The 25,980-nt window shown below is 41.7% G+C and overlaps 1 protein-coding gene and 1 long non-coding RNA gene across 2 annotated transcripts; one reads left to right on the plus strand and one right to left on the minus strand.

Annotated features, from left to right (window-relative positions):
- The first annotated feature begins 13,958 nt into the window (after nt 1–13,958).
- LOC127554189 (uncharacterized) lies at nt 13,959–21,225 on the plus strand. Its single transcript, XR_007951915.1, has 3 exons — nt 13,959–15,432; nt 18,936–19,107; nt 21,099–21,225. It is a non-coding gene; the product is annotated as an uncharacterized LOC127554189 (long non-coding RNA).
- ZDHHC19 (zinc finger DHHC-type palmitoyltransferase 19) lies at nt 19,104–25,897 on the minus strand. The gene is made up of 8 exons (XM_051985522.1): nt 25,616–25,897; nt 24,908–25,029; nt 23,977–24,116; nt 21,910–22,082; nt 21,244–21,349; nt 20,714–20,799; nt 19,991–20,330; nt 19,104–19,359 (listed from the first exon to the last, which is right to left on the minus strand). Exons 1-8 carry the CDS (start codon nt 25,810–25,812, stop codon nt 19,225–19,227), a joined length of 1,299 nt encoding a protein of 432 aa, XP_051841482.1. The 5' UTR covers nt 25,813–25,897; the 3' UTR covers nt 19,104–19,224.
- Between the last annotated feature and the right edge of the window lie 83 nt (nt 25,898–25,980).

Consider the following 25,980-nt stretch of genomic DNA (forward strand, 5'->3'; position numbering starts at 1 on the left):
TATTATTGAAATAGACAGTCCTATCTTCTCCACAAAACTTTCTCTGACCACATCAGCCTACATTTTTTCCATGACTTTTAAAATTCTAGACTATCCATTGCTGTGCCACAGTTCTCTTCTAATTGTTCTAACTCCGTTTCCCTAAATTGGTTTTGCCTCAGTTTCCCTAATTGGTTCTTCCTCAATTTCCCTAATTGGTTCTGCCTCAGTTTCCCTAAATTGTTCTCAGTTTCCCTAAATTGTTCTGCCTTAGTTTCCCTAATTGGTCCTGCCTCAATTCCCTTAATTGTTCTGCCTCAATCCCCTTAATGGCAAACCTCCCCTCTGGTTCATGAAGACTGATATAACTCAGGGCTATTTGCTCTAAAGTTATAAATTGTCAATGTGTAAACTCAGAAAGGAGGACTCCAGACTTTGTGTCTGTAGTCAGACACTTTCTTAACTCCCAGCTTGTTAGAATTTATGGTCCTACGCCCGACCTATCAGAACTGAATTAATGGTTCCTGCCTGGAGATTCCTGCTCATCAGAATTTGGACTCCACCTCCCTGCTTCACATTGGCTGCTGGATGCTGGCTGGCTCATTCAGCTCTGAGATCAAACCGGGGATCCATTTGGTTCCAGTAAATCTCTCCTTTTAAATAAAATATTTAAAACTCTCTGATCTCTATCTTGCCTCAATTTCTCTGGCATTACACCATGTTTTTTGATTTCTGATACATAAATACTCACATTAAAAAAATCTAACAATGATCTTTTGAGAACAGTTCAAACTGGCTCCAGCCCAACTCTGCTTCTAGCTCCAAATTTTTGACCCTATGAATTATAGTGTTGAGAAGTGAGAAATGTTGAGGGGTGAGAGATACCCAGTAGCAATGGGGATCCCCAGGCCTGTGTCACTGGTTTTTGGGAAAGAATTTGAAGTCCCAATCTCCAAAGGAGGTTTTTGGCCAAAAAGGGGGGGGGGAGGCATTATTTACACTGAAAAGCCATTCAGTGGTCCAGTTCCTGATTAGGAATTAGCAAAGGTATGGAATCTTGCTTTTTATTGGCCTTCTATGCTTTGAGGCTAGGGAGTGATTAGGGGCTAATTTTGAAATCCATAAAGGGTTGTTTCCCAGACCAAAGTGATTACAGAATCAATTGGAAAGTGGGAATTTCCCTTGGGAAACCTGGTAGCTTTCCCAAGGGAGATTCAGGTGGGTGGGGGTCATTTTTAGGAATTTCCTAGGCCAGGTGGCCCACCCTCCACAAAGAGCAGAGAGACAGAGTCCTTATTATATCAATAGCACACTCTATATAAGCACACCAGAGAGGTGCAAAACACAATGTATTCGAGGTCTGAGGGTAAAAGTTTCTATGGACAGATCTTAAGAATGGTTCTCTGACTGTTCAGTTCTGCACACATATACTGTATCTAGGATATACTGTGACATATTTAACATGTATAGGACTGCTTGCCATCTGGGGGAGGGGGTGGAGGAAGGGAGGGGAAAAATCGGAACAGAAGTGAGTGCAAGAGATAATGCTGTAAAAAATTACCCTGGCATGGATTCTGTCAATATAAAGTTATTTTTTAAAAAAATGGTTCTCTGAAGAATTTTAAAACATGCAGAGCAATTACACGAAGCAAAGAAGGGAAAGAGGGCTTTCTAGTCAATGGGATGAGTCTTAGTAGTGATGGAGGAAAAAAAGAATTGGAGGGGATAGAGAATAATCCAATTAGCCTAGAGAATGAAATGAGTACAGGAGAATAATAATATAACTCTGCAAAAGTAAGGTGATGACAGATTGTGGACGCTTTGAATATGATGTAATAGGACTCTGTGTCCTCCTGATCTTGGACCTGGGTTAGAAAAATCCTGATTGGGGCAGTGAGGTGGCACAGTGGATAGAGCACCAGCCCTAAAGTCAGGAGGACCTGAGTTCAAATCTGGTCTCAAAAACCTAGCACTTCCTAACTGTGTGACCCTAGGCAAGTCACTTAACCCCAAATGCCTCAGCAAAAAATTTTTTAAAAAGAAGAAAGAAAAAGCCTGAATCTTAACCCTTTCTGTTTCTTGGAAAACTACCTAGTTCCCACAGGAAACTCCCACCTCCAATTGATTTAGGAATCACTTTGGCCTGGAAAACAATCACCACCCTTATTGATTTGGAAATTAGCCCCTCAAATAACTTCTTATCCCCAAGCCATAGAAAGCTAAATAAAATCAAAAGTCTGTATTCCAAACTTTGCTCTCTTCCTAATCAGGAAGGGGCCCACTGAGAGAAAGAGCTTCTCAGTGAAAATAAGCCCATTTTTGCCAAACCTCACTTGGAGATTGGAACTGCAAATTCTTTTGCAAAACCTGCAACACCATCCTGGGGACCCCTCTTGCTGTTAAGGTATCTCACTCCTCAACAAATGCATAAGAGTTTTTTTAGCTTATTATTTTTATGTATTCTTAACATTCATTTTTTAAAATGTTGAGTACCAAATTCTCTCCCTCCAGCCCCCGTTTTGAGAAGGCAAACAATATAATATCAACTACACTTGTAGAATAATGTAAAATATTTTTCCATATTAGCCATGTTGCAAAAAAATAAGAGATCAAGAAAAATAAAGTGAAAAAATTATACTTCAAATTGTACCCAGAGTTCATTAGTTCTCTCTCTGGGTGTATATAGCATTTTTTTTGTAAGTTCTTTAGAACCACATTAGTTAGAGTAGGCAAGTCCTTCATTGTTCATCACTGTACAATATTGTTATTACTATGTACAATGTTCTCTTGATTCTGCTCATTTCTCTCAGCTCCCATAAATCTTCCCAGGTTTTTTTCTGAAAGCATCCTGCTCATCATTTCTTATAGCACAATTATATATCATAACTTGTTCAGCCATTCCCCAATTGGTAGACATCCCCTCAATTACTAATTCTTTTACCATCACAAAAAGAGCTGTAATAATTTTTGCACAGTGTATTGCTTTTTTGTTGTTGTTGTTTTTTGTTTTTTTGTTTGTTTTCTTTGGTCTCTTTGGGATTCTGAACTAGTTATTGTATGGTTGGGTCAAAGGGTATGCACAGCTTGATTATCCTTTGGGCATAGTTGCAAATTGCCCTTCAGAATGGTTGGATCAGTTCACAACTCCACCAACAATATATTAGTGTTTTTCCACGTTCTCTTCAACATCTGTCATTTTCTTTTTTATCATATAGTCAATCTGAGAGGTGTGAGGAGAGATCTCAAGAGTTGTTTTAATTGAATGCATAAGAGTTTGACTCCCTAACAAACAACTAAAATTATGGACTTTTCCCCTATAAACTGTAACTCCTTGATTTTTCTTCTGAGTTATAAATTGAGCACAAAGGAGGCTTTGGGCCTGTAAGATCAAAATAAGAATAATTCTTCTTGATCTAATAGTAACTAAAATATGAAATGGGATAGGCACTAGAATGTTCATTGATAAAGAAGTGAGCAAAACAAACAAACACAAAACAAACGTAACAGGTGAGCAGCATAGATCCTTGGAGTAATTTGCTATTTCCTTTTCTACAGATGAGGAAACTGAGGCAAAAAGAGTTAAATGACTTGCTCAGGGTTACACAGCTAGCAAATAACTGATGTCATATTTAAACTCCGGTCTTCCTGACTCAGGCCCAATCTAGCTGCCCTCACTACAGGATATCCCGGTAGTAATGTCTTCAAGTGTTTGGAAACACAAGGCTGGGATCAAGTAGAGGGGACAGTGTATAAAAAAAGAAAAGAGCAGAGGGCCACAGACCACCTGGGGAATGTCCATCAGATGCAGAGAAGGGGTGGTCAGAGAGGTCACAGAAGAACCAGAGAAGGGCATTGTCTGGGATGCAAGGTCGGAGAGTTTCCAGGAGGGAGTTCTTCTAGGATCAGACTCAGCTACTGAAGAGTTCAAGCAGGTTGAAGAATGCACGCTTATCATGGTGAAGGTCAGGGAGGCTGAGGAACAAAGCTGCTTGCTGAGGACTGGCCAGGAGAGGAACTCCAGGATGGACCTGTCTGTGAGTCTCACAGCAGCTGGACTGCAGGGGGTCCAGGGCGTGGGGCAGAAGGTTCCCCCGCCAAACTGCTTTTGCTGCTGGTGGCTTGACTACCCGCTGGGCCAAAACAGGGTGTAACATAAACCAAACCGCTGATCCTTTTTCCTCTCTTTAAAGTAACTTCACATCTGTGTTTTTTGGATGTTTTATTTTTTTTTACTTCTCTTTCCTGCCACAGGATATTGGGGGGGAGTAGGGGAACCCACCTAATCTTAACAAACGTCTGTGTCTTGAAAGCAAGGTCCTTTACATTAATAGCCCCAGTGGCACTTAAGGATATGGTCTTTTCTCTCTGACTTGGATCAAACACACCATGACTGAGACCCTCTTCCCTAACATGACTACAAGCCCTTCCTCTCAGAGCACCATCCTGGAAAGTCCAATAACCTACGTCTTGGGGACGTAGACTGGACTGGGGGCATTTAAACATTCAGTTCAGTGATTTTCCTCAAAAGAGTTTTAAAGGCTGTGGTGTAGGGAATGAAGCAGCTTTCAGAGAGCAGAACCCCAAAAGGGAAAGAAACTAAGCAAGAAATCTCCTGTTAGAAGAGACTTCCTGAGATTGGTGGCTAAGCATCTATCACAGGCTCACAGCTTTGGAGCTGCAAGAATAATCAGAGATCATTTAATCCAACTCTCTTATTTTAAGATGAAGAAACTGAGATTAAGCGATTTGCTCCAAATCACAAAGAAGTAGAAGCAGATCTTTTCTCTGTACCATAAGAAATCCAGACCATCACACAGGTCCATGGCATATATAGTCTGATGAAACTTATGGACCTCTTCTCAGAATAATGTTTTGAAAATGCATAAAGTAATGGTATTATGCATAAAACATGGGATCATAAAGGAAATGAATTATATTTAAAATAAAGATATATATTTTCCTGTCCAGTAGTCTACATTCTGTGTGAGTTAACCATAGCTAGTACTATTAAATCACATTAAGACTTTTGGGACTTGCTGTACAGCATGTATGTATGTGACAGAAGACTGAATTTGAGTTTCTAATCTCAAATTCTTCCCCCTGTCCCTGATGCTTTCCTCCCATCTGTCACAATGTAAATCAAAGGTCTTAACCTGGGCTCCATTGGTTCCATGAAGAGATTATAGAAGATTTGTGAATCTGGACAGGAAAATATATATCTTTATTTTAAATATAATTTATTTCCTTTATGATCCCATGTTTTATGCATAATACCATTTTTTTATGCATTTTAAAAACATTATTCTGAGAAGAGGTCCATAGATTTCAGACTATATATGGCATGGGCCCGTGTGATAGTCTGGATTTCTTATGGCAGTTGGGCCCAATTAGTATGGGATCTTCATTGTTTCATATCCTTCCCTCAAAGAAGCAATTCTTGACCTGAGGTCTCTGAACTTGATCTTTTAAAATATATATACATATATAATATGAACGTTATGGAATATTATTGTTCTGTAAGGAATGACCAGCAGGATGGATACAGAGAGGACTGGCGAGACTTACATGAACTGATGCTGAGTGAAATGAGCAGAACCAGGAGATCATTATATACCTCAACAATGATACTGTTTGAGGATGTATTCTGATGGAAGTGGACCTCTTTGATAAAGAGAGCCTTAATTGATCAAAGATGGACAGAAGCAGCTACATCCAGAGAAAGAACACTGGAAATGAATATAAACTGCTTGCATTTATGTTTTTCCTCCCGGATTATTTATACCTTCTGAATTCAATTCTCCCTGTGCAACAAGAAAACTGTTCAGTTCTGCACACATATATTGTATCTAGGATATACTGCAACCCATTCAACATGTAAAGGACTCTTGCCATCTGGGGGAAGGGGTGGAGAGAGGGAGGGGAAAAATCGGAACAGAAATGAATGCAAGGGATAATGCTGTAAAAAATTACCCTGGCATGGGTTCTATCAATAAAAAATCATTTAAAAAAAATAAATAAATAAAAATAAAATATATATACATATATATATATATGTGTGTGTGTAGATAATTGCATTTCAATATATTTGGTCTCCTTGATAATCAAATATATTTTTATTGTATAAATTTAAAAACATCATTGTAAGAAAAACTTCCCTAGATTGTCAAATCAGAGATTGTCAAAGACCCATAAAAGAGTCCCTTTCCCTTCAAAAGGGAAGTTTGCTTCCTTATCTGTTGCTCTCTGGGACCAATCAATCAGAATCCAGTTGCCTTTCGCTGTTGTTTTCTTTAATTTCCATTATTATAAACACTGTGTATATTATTGAGCTGGTTCTGATTACTTCATTCTGCATCAATATATACAAGTCTTCCCATGTTTCTCTGAATTCCTTATATTCATTATTTTTTGTGATACATTAATATTCCATTAGAACTATATATCAGAGCACCTAGATTGTACAGTAGATAGAACGCTGATACTGGAGTCAAGAGGACCTGAATTCAAATCTGGCCTCAGATATTTCCTACCTGTGTGTAAGTCACTTTACCTCAATTGCCTCCCCCAAAGTTTTGCTATAAATATTCTGATATGTATGGGGCCTTTCTTTCCCTGACCTCCTTAGAGTCTAATAATAGGATCATTATATCAAAGGATACAGAATTTGGAATAATTCTAAAGTGTTTTCTAGTATGCTTAAATCAATTGATAGCTCCACCAATAATGTATTTTTGTGCCTATATATCTTATAGATCCCTCAACATTGATTATTTCCATCTTTTATCAGCTTTACCAATTTGATAGGCATGAAGTAAAACCTTGGATTTGTTTTAATTTGCATTTTCCCTACTCCTAGTAGCATAGAGCATGGCTGTTGATAGTTTGTGGTTCTCAATCCTGCCCTCCCCCCTTTACTCAACTAGTTGATCTTTTTATTAGTTATCCATTGAAAAATAACTATTGGTTCCTTTGCATTTGTATCAATTTCTTATTTATCTTGAATTTAGACTTCTGCTGAAGAGTTTGATGCAAATCTTTTTCCTAGTTAATTTCTTTTCTTTTTTTTTTGCAGCTGTCTTAATTTATTAGTGCAAAATGTCAAAAAAAAAAAAAAACAGGTGGAATTGTCTACTTCATCTTTTATGATCTCCTCTAACTTTTATCCAGTCAAAAATTGTCTCACTGGCCACATAGTTGTTAAAGATATCACTTTCTATTAAATTATCATTTTTTTAAATTTATGTTTAGTTTGAATATCTAATTGGAACTTGTGATATTAAGTATAAGGATACTGATGTGAACCTAATTTCCATCAAACTGATTTCCACTTTTCCTAAAATTCTTGTTTCAGATAGAGTGCTTTCACTAGTAGTATGTGCTCTTCTGTTATCAAATACTAGACTGATTTTATCTAATCTGTTCCAATAATCCCCTCCTTTTACAAAGGAATAAGATGAGACCTAAAAAGATTAAGCAACTTGTTGAAATCCTTGTTATCTTTCAATTGCTCAACTAGAGACAACAACCTAGTTGCTTGGATTCTCAGCGTATCCTTCTACTGCACCATCACTAAATCTGATCAGTGAATCTGTGAAAAGCTCATGGGATAGTTAGAAAAATGCTTTTCCTATTTAATTAAGCTAAGACTTTCTATGCTCATCCTTCATCTCCTTCCCCACATACAACATCTCTCTATCATTTTGGTAAATGGCCAGCTCTGAAAGTTACAGGTCACAAATATCACCACAGACAGAAAAGATCAATAATTTTTTACAATTCTGTGTTCCTTCCTAGGTTCCCACAGGTTCTGTCTAGGCCTAATTGATCTGTTATTTCTGCTACTATTGGGTCTTATTTTCACTGATTAGCTAACCTTGTACTAAGTGGAGATTGAACTAGATGAACTCAAAAGAACCAAGACTCCCAACTCCACAGCCAAAGACGTTGGAAATCCTACATTCCTAACACCTTTCTATATTGTTCACTCGATTCCTGGTTTTGTACAGTTAACCCTTCCACATCCCGACTCACCCCATTGTGATTTCAACACATCACATGTTGGTATAAGAAATTAAATGGGAATTTTTGGAGAGTTTGGAGAAGCCGCAGATGATACATGAAGACCAGCAGACAACACAGGAAAAGTTTAGAAAACTCAGAAATTCATTTAAAAAACAGCATTGTTCAATATCAACATTCTTTCTTTTAATATCATAATATTTCAGACCTTTTCTTTGATACAAAAGGAGTGACAAAAATTTTTACCCAGAAAGGGAAGGAAATTCTAGATCCACTTAAAGATCTGGTTCCTAAGTCTTTGTTCTACTTGGTTGCACAAGAGAGTAGGGTTTCCCATCATAAAATCAATTTAGGACTTTTGGACATTGAAGAAAGAGGAAAAGAAATCTCCATCTATAATTCAGTTTCCATTTCTATACAAAGAAGAAGTTGTATATGATTTCTAAAGTACTTTCCAACTATGACTTACTGTGATTCTATGATCCCTGTAACAAATGGCTATGGTATAATGGAAAAGTAAAAGAGCTTGGTAGCTCTAGAATGCAAACAACACTGAGTCTGGAATCTGGCACCCTGGGCAAGAAACTCTGGAGAAGTCACTTAGCCCTATATGCCTCAATTTCCTCATCTGTCAAATGAGTTGAAGAAGGAAATAGCAAATCCCTCCAGTAACTTTGCCAAGAAAAGCCCAAATGATGTTATGAAGAATCCAAGACTGAAAAATGAATTAATGACAAATAACAAGTACTAGATTATCTCAACAATCCCTTCTCACCCGAAGTTATGCTCCTACACGCATATGATAAAACGAGAAAATTCCTTGTTGCCTGTGGAAATAGGCAAGTTAATTCACTATTGTGGAACTATGAGTTGATGCAATCAATCTGCAAAATAGTTTAGAACTATATAAGATAAATTATTAAATTGTTTGTGCTTTTAGATCGAGAAATTCCACTACTGGAGTTAAAAGAATCAAAGAGGTATTTTAACAGCAAGGAAAGGTCCGTGTATACAAAAATATTCATAAAAGTACTATTTGTGATAGCAAAAATCTGGGGGTGGGTTGGGAAATATGCCCAGTAACTAGGGGGATGACTGAGCAAATTATGACAGGAATGCAATGACTATTTCTACATCACAATAAATGACAAATATGAAAAATTCAAAGAAATGTGGAAGGAAAATAAAGAACAAAACCTTAAAAGATCAGTGTACACAATGAAAATATAAATTAAATTAACATAAAGAAATTACAAAACCAGAATTAAATGCAACAATTGGTGTTCAAATTAAAAGACAAATTCATTCTGTTAGTAATTAATAAAAGGACTAACTATTTTGAATGGATGGACTTTGTAGGGAACTTTCACTGAGAAGTACTTCTTATGTCCAAACAAAATGTATCATTAGATTTTTGAAAAATAAAATGAGTGGTTGAAACAGATGACTTCCTTCTCCAGGGTCCCATGATGTTCTGACTCCCAAGTCTAAGTTGGGAAAACTTTAGGTCATGGATTATTCATGGTTTCAGTAGGTAGTTGGAATCCTGCCTTCATCTCTAAGGGGTTTCTTCCCATTTCTGGCTCTGATCTCCTGCCAAATATCCTACATATCCCCTTTATCCAATGCTTCGCTCTCCCAGAAGCCCTCCACAGCCACTGTTACCTTTATCTTTGATTTTAAACTCAGCACCAGTCATAATTTTGAAAAGTAAAAACAAGAAGAAAAAAAAAAAGAAGGAAAAAAAGATAGCCAACTATCAGAAAGCAGAAACAGATAGGGACTTTCCTAAGAAAAAAATCCCCACTCTGCTTCTTCAATGACCTTGACCTTATTCCCTTCATTTTATGTTATAAGTAAATGTTTATGCTTTATTTATGATCATAAATAAAAATATCTCTCTTCCTCTGTCTCCCTCAGTAATAGTTTTTTAATTAGCTTTCATTCTCAATCCAGGCTAATTTTTAAATTTTCACACATATTTTTTACATATATTATTTTTGAAACCACTGAGAGATGTAGGTGGAGCTGTCTCACCAACCCCTTGACAGATGAGGAAATAATTATCTATAGATATTTGTCTTTAGAATGGAAGCTCCTTGAATGCTGTGTATAGTAATAGCAATATTGTAATAATCAAATGTGAAAGATTTAGCTACTCTAATCAATACATTGATCCAAGACAATTCCAAAGGACTCATGATGAAAAATGTTATCAATCCCCAGATAGAAAGCTGATGAACTCTAAGTGCAGATTGAAGCATAATTTTCCACTTTACTTTTCTTGCTTTTCTTTTAGTGACATGGCTGATATGAAAATGTCTTGCAAAATTTCACACATTTAATGAATCTCACATTGCTTACCTTTTTAATAGGTGAGGGACAGGTGGCAATGAGAGAAAGAATTTGGAATCAAACATTTTTTAAAATAAACATTAAAAATAAATTTAATTTTATTACATAAGTAATAATTTTATTAATTAATTCAATTATGAATAATAAATTCAATAAAAATAAACATTAATTTTAAAAATATGGGGGAGTAGGGACAAGAAGAATGGAAGCTCCCTGAGAGTAAAGATTGTTTTATTCTTTCCACTTGTATTTAGTGCCTAGGATAGTGCCTGGTATAGAGGAGGTGCTCATTAAATATTAGGATTCATTAGTTGGATGAAGGAATGAATGAATGGAATGAAAGGTGTTGAAAGAAGTCACATAGTGAGTTAATAAGTTTGTTAGTAACAGGGCCAAGATTAGAATTCTAATCTCTTTACTTCGGTCCAGAGCCCCTATTGAATGCACATTCTGTCCCCTAGAGCTGGGTTTCATTAATATCAGCTACAACAGACATTTATCATGAGTTTGCATGGGCACAGGGCACGGTGCTAAGCCCTAGGAGATAATTGTGAACCAGACCCTGTTCTCAAAGGACTTCTAGCCCAAAGACCAGCAAAGGGAAAGAGGTAGAAATAACAAGTCTATAGATAACCGATAAAAGGAAAAAGTAATCTGCCCAAGTCACAGAGAGCTAATGGAATCTAGGTCCCCTCTTTCCAAAAGTCACAGAGTCCTGAAAGTGGGTTTGGGGGGGCTCCCTGCCCCCCGGCTCTCATGCACAGCACATCCTGCTCTCCAGCAGGGAAAGGGTTGGATGCATGTCTAAATCTTTTATAAAGCTTCTCGTTTTCTGAGTCTTCAGTCCAGACTCCCTGCTGCTGACAGCTCCAGTCCCACTTCCCCTGCAGAGACAAAGGCTGAAGTAACCCACACTTCCTTCCTCCTCAAGCCCTGTCTCTTCTCTTAGCCCTCCCGGCCCCCCAGAGCTTCTCCACACCTGTGCCAGGAGGCTTTCGAACAGAAGCAGCAGGAAACGGCTTCTAAGAAGGCAGTCTCTGGGGTGGAGTGGGGGGTAACAGCAGGGCAAGGCAGGGCAGGGCAGGGCAGGGCAGAGGCAGGGCTGGATTATCAGAGCCCTCCTGCTGGTGGGATGCTGACATCTGTTCAGGAAACCTGCCAATTTATTATCAGCCGTGAGCCTCTCTCTAGCTTCAGACACTTTTCCAGGGGTGCACATGACTGATCCCAGGTAGTTCAGATCAATCTAAGGGCCTGAAAGGGCCACAGGACCCAAACCAGCTGGCCTGGCTTTGCAAAAGAAAAAAGAAAAGGAAAAGATGGAAAGAAGAGAAGGAGGGAGGGAAAGAGGAAGAAAGAAAAGGCAAGAGGAGCAAGAAATAATGAAAACCCACTGAGGGTTTTCATGGCAAAGATACTGTGTGTCTGCCATTCCCTCCTCCAGCTCATTTGACAGAGGAGGAAACTGAGGAAGACAGGGTTAAGTGACTTGTTCAACAGCTTTCAAGTTTCTAAGATCAAATTTGAATTCAGGCCGAATCAAGCTGCCAAGCTTGATGCTCTATCCACTGCACCACTTGGCTGTCCCAAGGAACTACCAAATCATGGGGCTCAGAACCTGACGGGAACTTAGATCACAGGGTCTTAGAATCATCAAGCTAAGGATCTCAGAGGATATCTAGTTGTACAAATAAAGAAACTGAGGTCCATTAGTAAGTGGCGGTCCGGAGGAGACCCTTGGTCCTCAAGCTGTCTGTGCTACTCCTGTTCCCCTTATCTTCTGCTGCCATGTACCATTTATCTTCTGAGGTCCAGGTCTTGCCTTTCCAATTACTGCCCTAATCTGCTTTAAAAATTAAAACTATAAGTAGCACCAGTATAGCAAAATACTTTAGAATGACAACTCATTTGATCTTCCCCAAAACTCCTTGAGAGAGGTGCTATTATCTCTGTATTGTAGATGGACACTTCTGGGTGTAGGTCCTTCTTTCTTTTCCTCCCTCCAAAATGTTTTTCTCTTCCTTTCTTATTTCCTTCTTTCTTTCCTTTTTCTTTCTTCCTTGCCCACCTTCTTTGTTCCTTCTTTCTTTTTTCCTTCTTTCCTTTTTCTTTCTTCCTTTCCTTTTTCTTTTTTTTCTTTTTTCCTTTTTCCTACTTTTCTTCCTTCTTTTCTTCCATCTTTCCTTTTTTCCTTCTCTCCTTTTTCCTTTCTTCTTCCTTCCTTCTTTGCTACCTTTTCTTTCTATTATTTCTTTTTTCCTATCTTTTTTCCTCCTTCATTTTTCCTACCTTTTTCCTTTCTTCTTTCCTTTCCTTCTCTTTTTTCCCATATTCTTTCTTTCTTCCTTCTTTCCTACCTTCTTTCTTTTTCTTCTTTCTTCCTATTTTCATTCTTTCCTTTCCTTCTTTTTTTCCTAACTTCTTTTTTCCTTCTTTTTTTCTTCCTTTTTTCCTACCTTCTCATTTTTTTTCTTGTTTCTTTCTTCCTTGCTTGCTTCCTTTTTCTTTCTTTCTTTCAGCTTTGCCTTCAGAAACCAGCCAATTTTAAATTCCCTCATCTTAAGTCTAACATAGAACAATGGACCATTAATTACGGTTGAAAAGGATCCTGGAGATCTTTTTAGTTTACAGAGGGAGAAACTGAGGTTCAGAGAAGGGAATGATTTGCCCCAAGTCACATAGCTGTTATCAGCAGAATTAGCATTAGAACCTATATCTGTTGGATCCTACTTTTCCTGTAAGTATTGTGCTGCTTCCAGAGGTGTCCCAGAGCCAGTTCGAATTGGCTCAGGGGGAGCACTTTGTTATATTTTCAGTATCAACATTTACAGTTAGAAAAATTAACAAATGATATAAATGAAGGCTTGATTTATTATTTTGTTTATGCTTGTTTGTATTTTTTATTACTGTTTATTAGTAGGCAGCTAGATGGTGCAGTGGATAGAATGCCAGGTCTGAAGTCAGGAAGACTCATTTTCCTAAATTCAAATCCAGCCCAAGGCCCTCACAGCTGTGTGATCCCAGGCAAGTCACTTAACTTTATTTGCTGAAAAAGGAAATGCAAACCACCTCAGTATTTCTGTCAAGAAAACCCTAAAAGGAAAAATTGGAACAAACGGTTTGGCAATTGTCAATGCTGTAAAATTACCCATGCATATAACTTGTAAATAAAAAGCTATAATAAAAAAAATTAAAAAAAAAAACCCAAAAGATACCATAGAGAGCTGGACAAGACTGAACAAGAAAGTGATAAAATGTTAGCAGTGCAAATTGAATTTCAGTGTGTCATGCACTATCTTTTCCCCCCACCTTTGGAAAGCATATTTCTAAACTTTTTAAACTACCACCTCTGGTTGCTTATCTTCCCAGGTCTGTTTTCTAAGCTGTTTCTCAGTAGCTAAAGTCTCTGTTCTATTCCTTTCTGAGGAAATCAGGATCACACAGCTAAGAGCCTGAGGTCACATTCAAACTCAGGTCCTGATTCCAGACTAGTGCACTATGTACTTCACTACCTGGCTGTCCCTTGTTCTCTTAAAAGGTCCTTCCTATGGGAGAGGAAACCGACAGGCCTGGAAACACTCTTCAAATCTCAGGAGCTGGTCAGTTAAGACTGCTCTTCTGACCCTGGGAAGGGGTGAGGGAAGAGGAGGAGGAGCTGCTGCAGGCATCTAAAGCCTGGGGTCCCAACATAGGTCTGCATTTCCCACACTAGGGCTCCCTGAACTCCTGCTCAGCCACGGATGAAATGGACTCTGAGATGATGGAATCCAGCTCTGAGCCATGTTGGGAAGGTCACTTGACCTTGCTGAGTCTCAGTTTTCTCATCAATAAAATGAGAAGTTTGGACTAGAGCAGGAGTTCTTAATCTGGGGTCTACAGATAGGAGTCCAAAGATCGATTTGAACTTAAGAAATAGATGTTATAATTTCCACTCATCTCTAGGTGAAATTTGGTATTTCCTTCAATATTTATAAATGTTACTCTGAAACAGGATCAATAGACTTTACCAATCTGCTGAAAGGTTAAGACCCCTAGAGACTAATCTCTAAAATTTCCTTGGACTCCAGATGACCCATTTCAGTGTACAAAGTAAGAAACCAATACCTTTTGGCACACTGGATAGACTATCAGTTCTGGAGTCAGAAGGATCTGAGCTAAAAACCAGCCTCAGACACTTGGAAATTTATTTAACCCCATTTCTGAGAGAGACAGACACACAGAGACACAGACACAGAGAGAAACCAAAGTCCTGTTTATACCCAAATGACTTTCTACGTAAAGGTAGGGGGGAGATGGGATTTCCCATGGCAACCCAAAGTACTATAGTATGAGAGAGATTTTAGGAAGTATTACCTTCGGGGAAAACCCATACCTCGACTAATCTACCAAACCATCCCCGGGGGGACCATGTGTGTTCATATTGTTTACAAGCCTCTCATTTTATAGAAAAAAAAAATTGAAGTTCAGAGAGATTCTGACTCACCAGAGTTCACAGCAGAATTAGCCTTCCAAGCCCTCAAACAAAAAGCTTGGTTGCCTAGGAAGAGGCTTTCTACACCCTGACTGGTACCAAAGGTTCCTGTGATTAGCGCATCCTTCCCACATTTTCCCAAGAATGTTTGAGAGGGTTTAAGAGTTGGTCTGGATTGGGGGGCGGGCTGGGGGAGAAGAGCAGTGGAAAAGGAGGTAGGGCTTCTAGGCATCTTTGACTCTTGTGATCAGTCTTTCTCACTGTAAAATTAAGGGTTTCCTGCTCTCTCTTGATCCAAATATCTCTTAAGCTACTGCTTGGGTGGGAGGTTGGGGTCAACAGAGAATTCTGGGCCTGGTCTGGGGAGCCAGCCCTGTAAATGGCTGGGGTGCCCTGATAATTTCCCATTTTCCTTATCAGGACTTAAGGAGAGATGGGTGGGGTGATGCAGACTTGGGGTGAGGGAAGGAGGAGGAGGAAGAGGAAGAAAAGAGAAATAACAGAAGAGGAGGAAGAGGAAGAACAGGAGGAGGAGGAAGAATATGAGGAAGAGGAAGAGGAGAAAGAGAAGTAAAAAGAGGAGGAAAAAGAATGATACTAGAGGGAAGGTATTTTATACCCAAATTATCTACTATCAGCATGGAGACCTAGAAATTAAGAGCTGGAGTCGAGATAAAGAAATGAAATGTGTATATAGATGATATCAACCAGACCTAACCTAACCTAACTTGACCGGATGACCAGAGCCATATAAAGCAGGCAAGAGATGAGTCAGTTATCAAATAAAAGTTTAATTTCATTGTGAGGGAAATGGCTTGTGAGCACATGTGCCAGGGGCCCACCCCAGTGGAAGGACCCAGGGCGGTATGGGGAGATCCCCATACTTATCCCAATGGCTGTGCAGTCAGCTGTAGCCCTGACAATGAGAACAACAATGAGCCAAGTGTGATTCAGCCAGGCTTCCATGACCAGAACTTGTCTGAGATTGTCCTGTGCTTATCTGAGCTCTGAGAACACCTGGTGCTGGTCAAAGCAGTATGATAATTATGTGATTTTGCCAGGGGGTAAACCCAAAGGATTGTTGTTATGGCAAGCTCGAGGCATTGCCTGCTTGCTGGCTTGAGGAAAAAAGGGTGTCTCCTAATAGCTTGACAAGTGGTGGGGAAAAACTCACAGAGGGTGATTGAAGTTCTCAGGAAGAAAGCTGAAGAGGGACTTTGCATAGAAAAACATGAGTCCTGGAAGGAGATTAGCCATTATATCTTATTCTTTGGGATTGTCTTTTGGAGACAGTTTGAAGTCAGGGACCCAAGTAATGTCTACTTTCCGAAGTCCTTGACAAGCCACAATGCCTTTGAGCCCAAGCTTGGAAATGTTATCTTCCCCCAACTACTGTGGGCCCCTACTACAGTCATTTCCATTATGTGTGACTCTTAGTGACCCCATTTGGGGTTTCTTAGCAAAGACACTCCAGCTCTTTGGAAACCTAAGGCAAACAGGGTTAAGTAACTTGCCCAGGGTCACACAGCTAGCATTTGAGATCAGATTTGAACTCAGATCTGAGTGTAGGCTCTATCCACTGTTCCACATACATTAGCCACCCAATAGTTATGTAATACTGGTCCTTGCTGCACCCTTCTGCAATAAAACCTAGTTATTTCAACTGTGAGATAAAACTTTGAGTGGAATTATTTAGGGAGGTTCTGAACCCCAGCAAACCCGGATAGAGCAATCTGAGTTCACCCCACTTTCTCCCCATCATCCTCAGTATTTATGATCCTGGGTTGTCTCTGAGGTTTGGGGCCCAATCTTTCCTTCTCAAGCCTCCCTCTTATGCTCCTTTCAGAGACTAAAACCCCTCCTTCTGTCCCAAGAGCCGTCCCCACTTGGAGATGTAAAAAGTTTCAAACACTGTTCCTCTCTAGGCTTAAGCTAAGGGTAGGGAGATCCTGGTGAATGCGTGCTTACTCAAACCAGTCTGGGGGTTTCAATTTTACAATGTAGGGTGAGAAGATAAGTATTTTTAAAAATACTGTAAAAACAAGGGGGTTTCCTAAGACCAGACTGGAGCTGTCTTTTAACACGACAACGTGTATGGTGAGTGTGCAGTGGGACAAGGTGAATGTATATCAGGGTGTCCGGGGTTTGGCTTGGGTATGATTGAAAGGGTTAGGGCTATAGACACAAGGCCAAGAAAGAGAGGGGGACCTAAATAGAGATCAGAAATATGAGGTACATTGGTACATTGTACTCCAGTTCCTAGATCATGGGAATTAGAGATGGGAGAGGTCTGGAAGCCATGAAGTCCAACCTCTCATGGATTCCCAGGGAAGATCCTAGCCAGATAAAATGAGATGGGTGGCTATCGGAACAGGTTATAAAAAGGATGAACTGGGAACCGGAAGAGGAAAGGATCTTATACCTGTGGAAACTACGGAGGTGCTAATAGGAAAAGTTCCTCCCAAGATTGGAGGCTCAAAAGTGTGTTGATTGAGGGCTCCCAAGGGACAAATGTATCAATGAGAAAATAAATGCTGAATCCAGACCTTAAATCCTGTGTTTTAACCTGGCTCTAATACTTAACAGTGATAACCTGCCTCCCAGGGTAGTTCTGAGGATCAAATGAGAAACTTAAGTCACTTAGCAGAGATGGCGGCACACGGTAGGTATTTAATGCCTTAATTTTCCTGTCTATAAAATTAGGCAATATTTGCACAATCTATCTTATGGAGTTATCTTTATATGATGCCCTAAGGAGAGTATTGGGGAAAGGAGCAAAGAATAGAGATTGAGAGAAAAAAATCTATACAAATTTAAGCTATTCTTGACCTCTACACCACTTCAGTTCATCGTGTTGCCTCTCCTTAGAAAGGTAAAACAGGAATCCTGTTTACCACATCACTCTGATTAATATTTTATTTTTTGCAAGACAATTGGGGTAAAGTGACTTACCCAGCCTCAAAGAGCTAGTAAAGTATTAAGTGTTTGAGACATTTGAACTCAGCTCTTCCTGATTTTAGGACTGGTGTTCTATTCACTGCCCCATCTAGCCACCCCTCTTTGTTAATATTTTAACACTAGTTTAAATCCATTTCCCTGGACCACCGTCAGTTCATGTATATCTTATTTCACCTATATAAAAATGGAGTGTAGATGAGCCCAAGGGGACTGATTTTCCAACAATTATCTGTATGAATAGTTCTCCACAGGGGTAGAGCTGGGATAACCATAGCCCTCCTGGCCAGGGCTTAGAGTAAATGGAGAGGAAACCTAATCACCACAAAATAATGGACTTAAAGCTAGAAAGGATTTTTGTTGTTCAATTCTGACTCTCCGTGACTACATTTGGGGTTTTCTTGGCAGAGATATGAGAATGGTTTGCTATTTCCTTCCTGGCTCATTTTACAGAGGAGGAAACTGAGGCAAAAGGGTTAAATGCCCAGGGTCTCACAGTTAAGTATCTGAGGCTGGATTTGAACTCAGGAAGATGAATTTTTCTGATTCTAAGACCAGTACATTAACTACTGTGCCACTTGCCTGCCCTACAAAGAGTCTTTGAGGCTATCTAGTCCAACCCTATTTTACAGTTGCGAAGCAGGCTCAGAAAAGGCAAGCGACTTATCCAGCATTGAACCTAAGGTAGGATTAGAATCCAGGGCTCCACGACTCCAAGTCCAGCACTTTACCAGGCTTAGATTCATGGATATTCTTTTCAACACAGCATTCCCCAAGAATTACAAATTTTTGGCTGGGTGACCTAGGGTTAGACCCAAAAAAAATTACAAATTTTTAACCTTGTGTAGTTGATGGCAAGGGGTAACCCACATCAACAGTGAGTTGAAAGGAGGGGATGTGGTCTTTCTTCATGTCTGTGTATAGATTCCAACCCAGATAAACACTAGGAATGGGAGGCTTGTAACACAAGGGATTTCATAATCCTCAGGAACCTGGCCCAGGTGAGATACTCCACCTGGGCAAATGTCATCAATAGCTGTCTGCTGCCCCCTGCAGACAGAAAGCATCAACAGCTGGACCCCCCTCAGCAGAGACCAATGGGCATGAGCTCTTGGGCTACTGTTGGCTCACGCTGGTTCTCTGATGAATATTTCAGAGCCACAAAATACAAGAGCCAGAAGCCAGCAACCCAAGCCAACCTTCTCCTTCTACCGGCAAAGCCACGAGAGCCCAGAGAGTGACATCCCTCTAAGGGCATCCTGGGAGGAAGGGGCGAAGACTGCGATGTATCCAATGGCCCTTCCACCACTCCACACTGCTCTAGGAAGGTAGTAAAGGGATATTTAATGGAGACTCTAGGGTAATCAAACACTCCCATCAGTGGAAGCCAAAATGAGAAAAGGAAAGGATGGGATCTGGGAATGGCAAGCCCCACGTAGCGTGGCTCAAGGGAAGGAGCCCAGGGAAGGGTGGTGCTGGCATAGGAGAGTTCCTTGGCACGGGCCGGCTCCAGGTGAGTGGCTCCCCAAAGCTTCTATCTGGACCTCTCTGAGTTGAGGAAGAATCCCCACACCTTGAAGCTGAACAATGAGGGAGAAAGAGGTGGGGATATACCCATAGTGCTCTGGGGAATTCCCCCTACCCGGAACCTTATCATCCACAGAGGTACACACCTGCATACACACACACACACACACACACACACACACACACACACACACACACCCTTCCCTACTAGCCTTGGCAAAGCTGAAAGGTCCCTTGCTCTTTTATTTCAAGGTTACCTTCAGAGCGCAAATGGCCTTCTTTTACAAAAAGGGAATTAGGACCCAGAGAGGGAGCTTTCTAACCCTAGGTCACCCAGCCAGTAAGTAGGAGATCTGGGGCTAGAAGCCCCATCTCTTAGTTACCAATACATCTGGCTGCCATTACTACCACCGCCACCTCCACTTCCATGAGGGTCATAGTGAATTTGGATAGCGGGATGGGTACTTGAACATATTTCAGACAACCTTTGGGTTCCCTCCTCCTTTTTCATGGGTAAGGGAGATGCAGTGGACAGTCTGTCTCTAGAGACTCAATGGGCTTGGCGAAGTTTGCCAGAATCTGACAATGCGGTGTCTCCCGGCCCTCCGACCCTCAGCCAACAGCCCCCTGCCCACACATACACTCACTCTCCCCCTTTATGAACACACACTCTTTGGACCTTACCTTTTGCTGAGGAGCTGCTTCCCCACCCCCCAAAGGACCTCTCCCTGGCCTCCAAGGTTTCATGGGGAAGAGTTGGGGGGCAAGCCCAGGAACAGAATGGGAGTTTAGCGCATTGGTGGGGTGGGGTCTTGGCATGTTGGTAGGGCGAAAGCCTGGCACGCCACCTGTAGACTGAAGGGTGGGCACAGAGATGGCGTAGGGACAAGATACACCGGCTGAGTGGGAGTAAGGCACAGGGAAGGGGCAAGGGGCAGTGTGCCACTGAGGAGAACATAATCTGGATATTGGGACCTTGTCTGGCCCCACTACCCTTTGCAGCCGGATAGCTTCAGCCATGTACCTGGAAAAAGAAAACAAGATATCTAGGCTAGCTCTTCTCCCATCCCCTTTCTAGAAGGAAGAATGCCAGGGTGGTTGGCCTGGAATATTCTCATCGCTCTAGGCTTCCAACATCCCCACCCCATGTTTTGAAGCTGAATAGCCCACTTCTAGAGAAATTGGGGCCAGGGAAAACTGGGAGGGGATGGTATAGCAAGGAAGGCTGCCCAGCCCCACTAACCACACTAGCTCTTTATGTGATGCCCTAAGGAGAGGGTTGGGGAAAGGAGCAAAGAATGGAGACTGAGAATGCCAGAGGAGGGAGGGGGTGGGGAAAAGGCTAGGGAGCTCAGTACAGCCTTCCACCCTCGGGGTGATCCTCTCGGGTTGGAGCCCCACACTTACTTAGGTCCCAGTGGCACACAAAAGGTTAAATACCAGTTGCTGGCACAACCCTGGTCAAAGGGATTATAACCCTGCAGGTAACGGCACTGGGAGAGGCAAGAAGAAAGTTGGTCAGTTTACTACTTACTGCATTGTCTTGTATTTATAGTCATTTGATAATACTTGTTTTAGCTTTCTTCCCCCTCTCCCAAACTTTTTCCTCATTAGAATATTGGCACCTTGAAGGCTGTTGGGTTCCCAGCACCCAGCACAGTGCCTTCCTTGCAGAGAAGATGGGGTGTGCTTAATGACTATAAAAGGTCTGCAGGGCATTTTATATGTCATCTCATTTTGCTTCCACAAACAACCCTGGGAGGTAAGTGCCATTATGATTCCCATTTTACAGATGAGAAAACTGAGGATGAGAAGCGGCAGCTTGCCCAGAGTATCGCAGCCTGTCGATGCCTGAGGCAAAACTGGCAATATGGAGCCCCTCCGGAGATTAACCCTCCGCCCCAGCCCCACCCCGAAGCTCAAGCATCCGGCAGCACCTTGACCTCGTAGGAGCGCTCAGCCGAGCTAACGGACAGAGCCTGCATCCCCAGCAGCAGCAGCAGCGGCAACAGGAAGGCAGCCGCGGGGATAGCGACCACAATCCTGGCAGCTGGGCTAAGGCCAGAGAACTCCGAGTCCTTCGTCCTTCCCGACTGTCCTCCTGCCCCTTCCCCGCCCATTCCCTGTCTCCTTGGTCCCTTTCCCCTCCTCCCTCCATCCTGCTCCCTTCCTAGTCCTTTGCCCCTTCCGACTCCTCCTGCCTTACAACTCCCCGACCCATCATTCCGTCTTCACTCCTTTCCTTTCTGATCCCTTCCCATTTCTCATTCCTCCTTCTGGTCCATAGAATCCTTCCCTCAACCCTTCCCTGTATTTATTCCTCTTCATTCCCTGTCCTTACCTCCTTCTCTGACTACTCCCCTCTCCCTTCTCCCTCCCCCATTCCCTGCGCTCATTAACCTCATGCTCCTTTTCCCATCCTCTTTCCTCTTCCCAGTCTTAAGCGCGTTTATCTTTATTCCTTCCCTCCCCTGTCTGTGTGCACGGGCCTCTCCCTGACATCTCCCCCTTTTTGCCTGCTGTCCTTTCCCTTCTCCTGCCCTTGCTCTCACACCACATCCTCTTTCAGGAAGCCCCAGCCCCAGTGACCCTGAAGAGGATACGCAAAAGCCTTATCCACGGAGAAGGGCTGTTGGGAAGTTCGGATGAGGAAAGCCAAGCAGGAAGAAAGCAGGGATCCCGTGTAGAGGCAGAGCGAGACCACCAGCAGCATGAAGCATCGGAAGTTGCGTTGCCCGATGCAGTTGTTGACCCACTTACAATGGTGATCAAAATCCTAGGAGGAAGGGAGTGAATTGGGCCCGGTGCTCAACTAAGGAATTCCTAAGCCTCAAACCCTTCTTCGTTCCTTTCCCTTTATCTCCCACTCATTGTCAAATCCTTTCCTTTGGATTCATTTTCCCCCCTTCCATCCGTAGGAAGAAATCCAGAGGTAAATTAGTCAACAACTTTTGTTCCCTGCCCACTTTATCCTTTCAGAGAGGCAGCCTGGAGCTGCCAGAGCAGAAATCAGGAGGTACATACTCTGAGCAAAACATATCACCATTCAGAGTGGTGATTTCCCTAACTATAAAATGAAGATGCTAATTATACTGTTCCTGCCTATCCAAAAGAGTTGGCATGAGGAAAGCAAATAAGAAACTATAATAGCTGGCAATTATATAGAATTTTAAGGATTGAAAGGGTTTTCTACATATCTCATTAGAACATGAATGAAAAGCTATTTGATAAAATAATGCTGTAAAATGATAAAATTATAAAAGTGCTGTAAATGAGGTTTTGATTATTGTTCTAAGAAAGTCCCCTGTCTTGGAAACTTGGGAGTTTTTCCTCCCAAAGACTTGAGTCAGCAAGAGACAGAGTTTCTTCACCTTGGACTATTTCTGCCTTCATCCCATTCCTATATATGCACTGACACAAGCACACACTCTTACATAATCTCCTCAGATGAGATGAAGAAGGCTAATAGTATCACATTTGTCCATGCCCCAAAAGAGATGTAACTATGTTTGTGTAAATATAGAATATGCAAATTTCAAGCCAAAGATTCTTAATGCAAGGTCTGAAGTATTTAAGTAGGTTTCACAGGATTTGTGAAGTTGGGTGAGATAAAAATTTTTGCTCAGTCATATCTGACTCTTTGTGACCCCATTTGGGGTTTCTTGGTAAAGATGTTGGAGTGGTTTGCAATTTCCTTTTCCAACTCATTTTACAGATGAAGAAACTGAGGCAAATAGGGTAAAGTGATATGTCCAGAGTTATACAACTAATAAGTGTTTGAAGTTAGATTTGAACTCAGGAACAATTATCTTCCTGACTTCATTTGCACTATCCATTTGCACTACCTAACTGCTCTGGAATAAAAATTACATCTCTTTTTCACCATTCTTTCACTGAAATTTATCTTTTTCCTTCAATGATCAATTTTTAAAAAGGCTTTGCCAGACTACCAAAGGAGGTTGCCCTTGACTCAAAAAAGCTAAGAACCTCTGTGTTCTAGACTACCCAAACTCTCAGGAAGGATTCTTTGAAATCACCTATCTATATGATTCATTTTTCAGATGACGACATAAAGATCTGAAGAGGAATTATAAATTTAAAACAAGAAGGGTACCAAGTACAACCTCCACACCTTTAGAGATAAAAAAAAAAAAAAAGAAACCAAACACAGAGAAGTTCAGTCAGTTGCCTAAGATCACATAGGTAGTGAGGGTCAGAGGTAAAATTTGAACTCACATCTTCTGACTCCAGAATCAGTGGAAATCAAACCCAGTTCTCCCAATTTCCCTGATTTCCAACACCTGGGCTCTCCTGCATCTCTAACTTTTATAAGCATGTCTGACACATACATATTTCCTACTGTAGTGGAGTTAGCTGATGGGAGACATGTTTTGGAACATTTTTAAAAGGTTTTCTCCATAATTGTGTCAATGTGATATAGTAGGAGCTGTGCTGATGTACAAGAAAAATCAATAGATTTGCTGAGAAAAGGATATGACCTCACTGAGTCTCAGTTTCCTCATCTGGAAAATGGAGATAATGCTTTCAATTTTTACCTCACAGAAGTTGTTCTGAGGAAGGTACAATAGGAAATGTGGGATGTTGGTATATCCATTTCAGTTTGGCTGATAGGGTCATGAAGCCAGTTTAGATGCCCATCCAGGACTTACCTCCACACAGATGTTGCACCAGGGACAGTGGTAGGTCCGGGGAGGCCGGTGGTAGCAACACCTCTGGCACCACTGCAGGCGGAAAGCTCTCCGGTTCACCCATACCACCTTGATGGCCAGTGGGCATTGCCACTCAGAGCCTGACAGAGAGAAAAGCAGGAAGTGCCAGATGATGCTTACCAACCAGTTGGTCACCAGAAAAATATACTGGAAACCTGAGACCTTGCAGGTCTGAAAAATCCTCCTAGGAGGGAAAGAACTGTCTATGGAGAAGAGGTACAGCAGAAACATTCCCACATGGCATCCAGACCCAGGGCACAACCCTACAGGGATACCTGAGTATGTGGATTTTCCAGCAGGAGAAGTTTTGATTTAGAAACAAGGATTTTGGAGTTATCATTGGCCTGCCCTTTTTAATTTGAAGGGGGTGGGGCAGGTAGGAAAAGGGAAAAAATGGGGGTTATCAGGAAAGGAAGGAGGGATCTAGTGGGATGGAAGAAGGAGCAAGTTTTTATCATCCTGCTCCACAACTGCTAAGTTTCTCCCCTCCTCTTCCTTCCCATGTTCAGTCATCCAGACTAGTTTCCTCCTTTTACAGTTGCAGAATCCTTTATCCCAAGTGGGAAAATGACTTCCCAAGCTTGCACAGCCAATTAGTGACAGTCAGGAAGAGATTCTGGGTCTCTTCGCTTCCAGCCAAAAGCAGAAACCCACTTTGGCCTCAGGTACTCCCTGTGTCATTGCTTGATAGTTTAGGAAATGCAGCTGTTAGAAGCAGAAGAGAAAAAGGCAGGTATTCTGGAAAACTGAGGCACAAAGAAGGGAGAGTTTTAGATCTCCGTGGTTTGCCTGATCTATAGCCACTAACCCTCCTCCTCCTTCCCACCTCCTTTTACTTCCTAGAGGACTCAGGTAGGTGGGGGGACCTCACCTCGGTGGAGAATGCCAGGATCAGAGAAATTGAGAAAAATGAGACTGACCACAGTGGGAACAAAAAGGAAGCCAGTGATGGTGGGAGATATCCAGTCACCATGCTGAGCAAGCCACCTGCAACTGAAAACAGAACCAATGCCGGGCTAAGTATCCAGTCTTCCCTCCACCCCTCTATATATTTCCCTCCCCTCCCAATTCACTTCAACCCACAGGGTTCAGTAGGACTAAAAGGAAAGTATATTGAATGTAAACTTTCAGAATTGGTTATTGTCTCATTCATTCCACCTGGGCCCAAGTCAGGTGGTGGCCTGTTCTAAGGCAGCAAGGGATGAGAATTCCTGTCCTTCTTGGTAACTCTGATGAACAAGGATCAAGAAATATGGTCCTTTTTTTTTTAAACCCATTCAGGGCCTTGAAGTATCTGGATGGACTCTGGAGAAGGACAGGGAGGTTGCCCTAGACCAGCCCTGAAGACTACAGGAATAGCAGCATTGGCTTGAAGGAAGTTAAGTATCTCACTGTTTGGGAGAAGCCATGGGTATCTGTGAGATGCTGCGATTTCCGTGAGAGATGAGGGAGTATCTAGCACCCTCTAGCAGACCCTCCCTTTCCACTCAGTATTCCTACAAAGAGAAAGGGCAGCCAGTTGGGCCATGTGAGACGGGGAGCTCTGTCAGAAGCAGAGAATCAAGAAAGACCCACTCACGGAAAGGAGAAGAACAGACCACTGATGGTAATCAACAGCACAACATTGAAGGCAGCAAAAATGCTAGATGGAGCCCAGGAGTGACGTATATTCCTGTGGGGCACTGCCGGCCTCCTGGGGTGCATGACCAGACACTTAGGACCCCCAGGGGAGAATAGAGCCGGTGCTGGACTCTCTCCTCCCTGCTGGCTATCCATGACCTGTCGTTGATCTTCAGAATCCTATGAGGAGAAGTTGCCAAGTCGATGGATACCAGAAGGAAGAAAATACAAAGTGACATCATAATGAATGAAGAGAGAGAGAAACTTAGGAATTTTGAAACAGAGATGCTTCCATCTAGTTCTCTTATTTTATTTATCTACTTT

Source organism: Antechinus flavipes, chromosome 3, assembly GCF_016432865.1.
Source record: "Antechinus flavipes isolate AdamAnt ecotype Samford, QLD, Australia chromosome 3, AdamAnt_v2, whole genome shotgun sequence".
NCBI classification, from domain to species: domain Eukaryota; kingdom Metazoa; phylum Chordata; class Mammalia; order Dasyuromorphia; family Dasyuridae; genus Antechinus; species Antechinus flavipes.

Bases quoted from the DNA above. Each gene is read 5' to 3' on its own strand.
- ZDHHC19 (XM_051985522.1), bottom strand. From the start codon at position 25,812: ATGGATAGCCAGCAGGGAGGAGAGAGTCCAGCACCGGCTCTATTCTCC. The intron at 21,350-21,909 runs GTATCCTCTTCA...CCCAGCTGCCAG, and splicing joins TCCGTGGATAAGGCTTTTGC to GATTGTGGTCGCTATCCCCG. The intron at 20,331-20,713 runs GTAAGTGTGGGG...TTCTTTTTCCAG, and splicing joins TGTGTGCCACTGGGACCTAA to GTACATGGCTGAAGCTATCC.